The sequence below is a fragment of the Psittacula echo genome, assembly GCF_963264785.1.
Source record: "Psittacula echo genome assembly, chromosome: Z".
NCBI classification, from domain to species: Eukaryota; Metazoa; Chordata; class Aves; order Psittaciformes; family Psittacidae; genus Psittacula; species Psittacula echo.
Genome location: NC_137742.1, coordinates 59,674,559 through 59,679,185, shown reverse-complemented (window position 1 = coordinate 59,679,185; position 4,627 = coordinate 59,674,559). Strand labels below are relative to the sequence as shown.

The 4,627-nt window shown below is 43.8% G+C and overlaps 1 protein-coding gene across 1 annotated transcript; it reads left to right on the top strand.

The window, feature by feature from the left end:
• Positions 1 to 338: 338 nt before the first annotated feature.
• TUSC1 (tumor suppressor candidate 1) lies at positions 339 to 914 on the top strand (the record flags this gene model as incomplete). Its single annotated transcript, XM_080638328.1, has 1 exon — positions 339 to 914. The coding sequence occupies one exon, from the start codon at positions 339 to 341 to the stop codon at positions 912 to 914; it is 576 nt and encodes a 191-aa protein (XP_080494454.1).
• Positions 915 to 4,627: the final 3,713 nt, after the last annotated feature.

Sequence of the window (4,627 nt, the reverse complement as noted above, 5' to 3'; positions counted from 1 at the left end):
TTCTGAGAGGGGACTGTCCAAGTCCATCAGCCACGGTTGGGAAGCAGGCCTCAGTAGCACAAGTTATAACCCAGGAGGAGCTCATCAGCTTCCGGGCCCAGGCCCCAGGAGCGGTACTCACTCTTTTGCTGACAGGAGGCGGGCCACGGCGCAGCAGCACCCCACGCCCGAAATGGCACCGCCCCCAAAATGGCGCCACGCTGGCCGCTCCACCCCCGACCCCTGGTCCCCGGCCAGCTCCGCTGCCCGACGACCCGCCCCTGACTTTGCATAAGGTGGTGCCGGCACCTCCCTTCTCTTACGGCGGCCGCGGCGCGCGGGCGGGCTGCGGAAGCAGGATGAGGCGCATGCGCGTTGTTGAGGGGCGCTGGAGCTGTACCACCTCGGCGCGGCGGGGCCGGGTGGCGTTCGGCGGTGGCGCGGTGGGTTTAGGCGGGCAGGTCGGCCGCCAGGAGGGCTGGCGAGGCCAGTCTCGGGGCTCACTGCAACAGCTGGCGGAGCGGTACGCGGACCTGGCAGCTAGCTACAGCGAAGCGCTCTTGCAGCGGGCGGAGCAGGAGACGCAGAACGCGCGGCTCCGGCAGGATAACGCGCGGCTGCGCCTGGAGAACCGCCGCCTGCGCCGCGAGAACCGCAGCCTTTTCCGACAGACCCTGCTGGGCCCCGACGTCCCCGACAAGCCCGCGGCCCCGGTAGGGGAGGCAGAGGCCCTGCGCGCCCAGCTGGAGGGGTTGCAGGAGAGGCACCGCCGGGCCCTGCAGCGCCTGAGGCGCTGCCGGACCACTTGCGGGTCGGAGGCCTCGGGATTCGACGGCAGCGAGCTGGATGAGCTGCTGGAGGAGGAAGAAGACGAACAGCTGCCGTCTCGCCCCCAGCAGTCGCTAGAGGAGGGGGACCTGGTGCCGCTCTTGTAGCTGGCCTCGGGAGAAGGCGCGGCTAGCAAGGCTGTTCTGAAGGGGCAGCGCTGCTGGTCTGCTCGACCCCCCTGTCGGCGATGGACCTTGGGTGGGGCTGGGTGGGCACTCTTGCACTGCCCCCGGCCAAGAGGGGCCTCCCGCCTCGTCAGGCCGAACAGGCTCCTCCCAAGGGAGGGTGGGAAGGGAGCTGGCTGGGTGTTCCTAATCACTGTCGCAGATGTGTGACCGGGAAGCATTAACCGGCATCAGCGAGAAGCAGGTTCTGTTGGAAAAGTGATGCTGGGAAGAGGCCTGCCATCGAATGCCTCGAGGCAGCAGTTGACATGGAGAGGAACCACAGTGAAAAGAACAGTTTGTCTCGTGTCACGTCATAGCATTGAACTGTGCATCCTTTGGGAACCAGCTATGGATCACCTTTGTTCTCTTTGAGCAGACCTCAGTAGCCATGGAGACTATCAAAAGATGGCTCTGGCTGATTTTTAGTAGTCTCTGTCTGCTAGTGAAGGATCCTCACAAGCAGCTTTGGCACCCCAGTAAAAGTTGGTGATTTGAGATCTTCTCTCAGTTGCCTGGATGTTTACTGCAAAAAAGCATTTGTACCTTTAATGATGGGTTTTGTTCACTATCACATGAATATTGGTTTGAATTTCACACTTTCATATAAAAAACTTACAAAAAAATAAAATCATGGCACACCAACCGTTTTATGTGTGATTTTTAACTTGGATTTATTTTGAAGCTGTAGATGAAATACGCGTCAGGCCTTTGTAATGCGCTTCTTCAAAACCAGAGGAGTTTGTTGGGGTTTTTTTTTACATTTCTTCCTTAAGAAAATCTCCTATTTAAAAGCAAATTACTTAGTATTTTTTCAGACCTGTCTTTAGAAAATCTATTTGAAAGCAACTGTTTTAAAGAACTGAGGCGTCAGTTGGTTTTGTAGCATTTAAAAGCTGTCTGATGCCATCAAGTTTGGAATTGGTTCCTTAGAGCTTTAATAGCCAAAGTGAGTTTCAGCTCAACATGAAAAGTGGAACCCCATCTTTTCTATAAGTATCTTTGGTAATACAACTTCTGAAAAGTGTCATTTCTCCATATAATGTCAGCATAAGCCTCTAATAATAAACTGGCTATAATGCTTAAACTTAAATCTCTCTGGATCCACCGCTTCAAGTAAGTACATTTTCACAATGAAAACTACATGGCACAGTGCAGCTAATCTCTTCTTAATGAGAAGTTGTGGGTGTTGTCCTCAGTGAGAAACTGGATGTGGTGTTTGATTGTTTTATAAACAAAATATTACCAGAAATTCTTGAATTGATAAATACTCAGGAATTATGGTACCTGAAATATCAGCAGGAATGTCTTCTTTTAGTAGCAGTTTCCAGTAAAGCATGAGTACCCAAGTAACGTGAAGAATCTGTCAAAATTGCACAAGGTACAGCTGTTACAGTACAATGCTAGAAATGCGTAACCATGCCAAGCATCCTTTTCAAAAGTTTGAGTACTGGCAAAAGAAAAGAGATTCCACACTTTTCTGATACAATACACAAAATTTTTCAATTAAATTTCTAGGGCACTCCCAATTAATGAAGGTTTTGTGCAAGAGTACTAAGTTCTATGCAAGTTTATAGAAAGTATTCTTTGCTTTTTTTTCCTGATTTATATGAAACAATCATGCAGATTACAAAACGTGAAGGAGGAAAAAAATTAGTACTTAAGTAAGATTCAAATGGATGTGGAGAGTGCTGAAGAAAAGATTTTAATTAGTCTTCCAGATGAGCTGCAATAAATTACTGCTTATTTCAGTCAAGTTGCAAAAGTTGCATTTAGTCAATCATCAGATCTGGTTGTTAGTTTGTTTTTGAGATCAAAAGACAAGAAAATACGAGATTTAGGAAATGTCTACTAGGCTGCAAAAATAGTACTTCACTATGCTGTCCTCCAAATAATGGTTTAGTGGAGGTGGATTTCCTTTATGACACACTGGTATGATCCTTGGCTACAGAAAACTACAAATACTGTGGTTTACAGGTAAAGTGAATACACAGGTATATACCAAAGGATACATCTTCGGAATTGCCTGATAGATTACAGCATCTACACATCAGATGTGGTGGAAGAAGTGTTACTACAGTTATATTAAGAGCTTAAACCTTCCTGTACTTTTGGTTCATGTCTTGTTTTGTCTCCTTTCTGTCCAGTAAACAATCAAATCTTGAAGTTCCAGGCTTTGCTGCTTACTCCCAAATCTTGTCTTTAATTCTCTTTATCATATTTTTGACAGTTACAAGTATTTATCCTTCTTTTGTTCTAGTTGTTGTGGTAGTGTCTCTGTTTTTCACTGTCTTGCTGTGTTGAGCCTTTCTTTCTCTGGCCTGACTGAATGTAACATCCCAGGGTTTGAAATAGAATGCATTGCAGAACAAAACTGCTACACTATACTCAGCAAACAGAACCATGTTATCCCATTGACCTTCTTTGTATAATTTCACCTTTTTTTTGATTAAAAATTAATTTTAGTTGTATACTGGTTGTTTTCAAAACCGTGAATTTCAAGCCCATATGTTTTTTCATAGTTTTGATTCTAGGTTTTTAATACCTATTTCTGTGCCACAGTTACTGAAAAAAAACCCCAAAAAAACAGAAAAAAACACACTTTTTTGTTTGTTTGTTTGTTTATTTTGCTAAGGCCAGATTTTTGAAGTTAGGTAGATTAGTTTCTTGTTTAAAAAATATTTTGCTTAAAGTTAACGCCTACTGAATATCATTTTGTACTACAGTGCGTTAAAGAAGGGATTGAATCCTGGTTTGCATTTGGGTGCTTGGGTGTTTTGTGATTTGTTTAATTTTGGTTTGCTTTTTTCCCCTACATATAAAGATATAAACATAACAATATATAAAACATTTGCAATGATACCTTCCAGATCACCTTGTTAAACTGCAGTGTTTAAAATATGAATACATATCCTCTTTAACTTTTTTTGGCGTATATATGTATATAAATTTATAGAGGCCAGTAAAGCCAAAAATTCCTGTAGTCTTTCATTTCATTATGAAAACAACAAAATTGTTTTCTTTTGTTTCTTAAGAAAGTGTTTGGTCTTAGCTGCAGACTTTTCATTACCCTTCTGTCCTGTGCCTCATGTAAACAAATGATTATGAAGTGTATGTTAAAGTAGAAGCTATATGCATGACTATGTTAAAACTGTATTAAAATCTTCTGGGGCCCTGATTTTGATGGCTTTAAAACACATGCATATGAACAGAGTGGCTCAGTGTTGGTGCCATATTTAATATACACTCTACTGCTGTTCTGGGACCTAATTTAAGTTTCATTCAGTATTGCACTCTGAAGGAGTCTTTGTCCGCTGTGCTCATCTCGTTGAATATGTTAGTGCCTTAGGGTGTTTTAGCTGCCCACAGAGAATAATGAAATAAATTAAATGTCTTTGTATGATAAACTAATGCTGTTCAGAATAGTTTAGTTCAGCTACTTTCCTACCAAAGCAGTCATCTGTTACTCTTCCCTTTTCGTCAGTCTCACTGTGTTCGGTAACCCCTTTTGGTTTGGTCACTTCAGCAAAAGCATTTGCAAGATGTATAGAAAGTCTTTTCTGAATTTGCAAATTCTGTAGAGTGGCTTAAAGCTGGATTTTTAGTGGTCAGAAATTAACCAGGTCTTTCCTGTATATTTTTAAATGATACCTAGT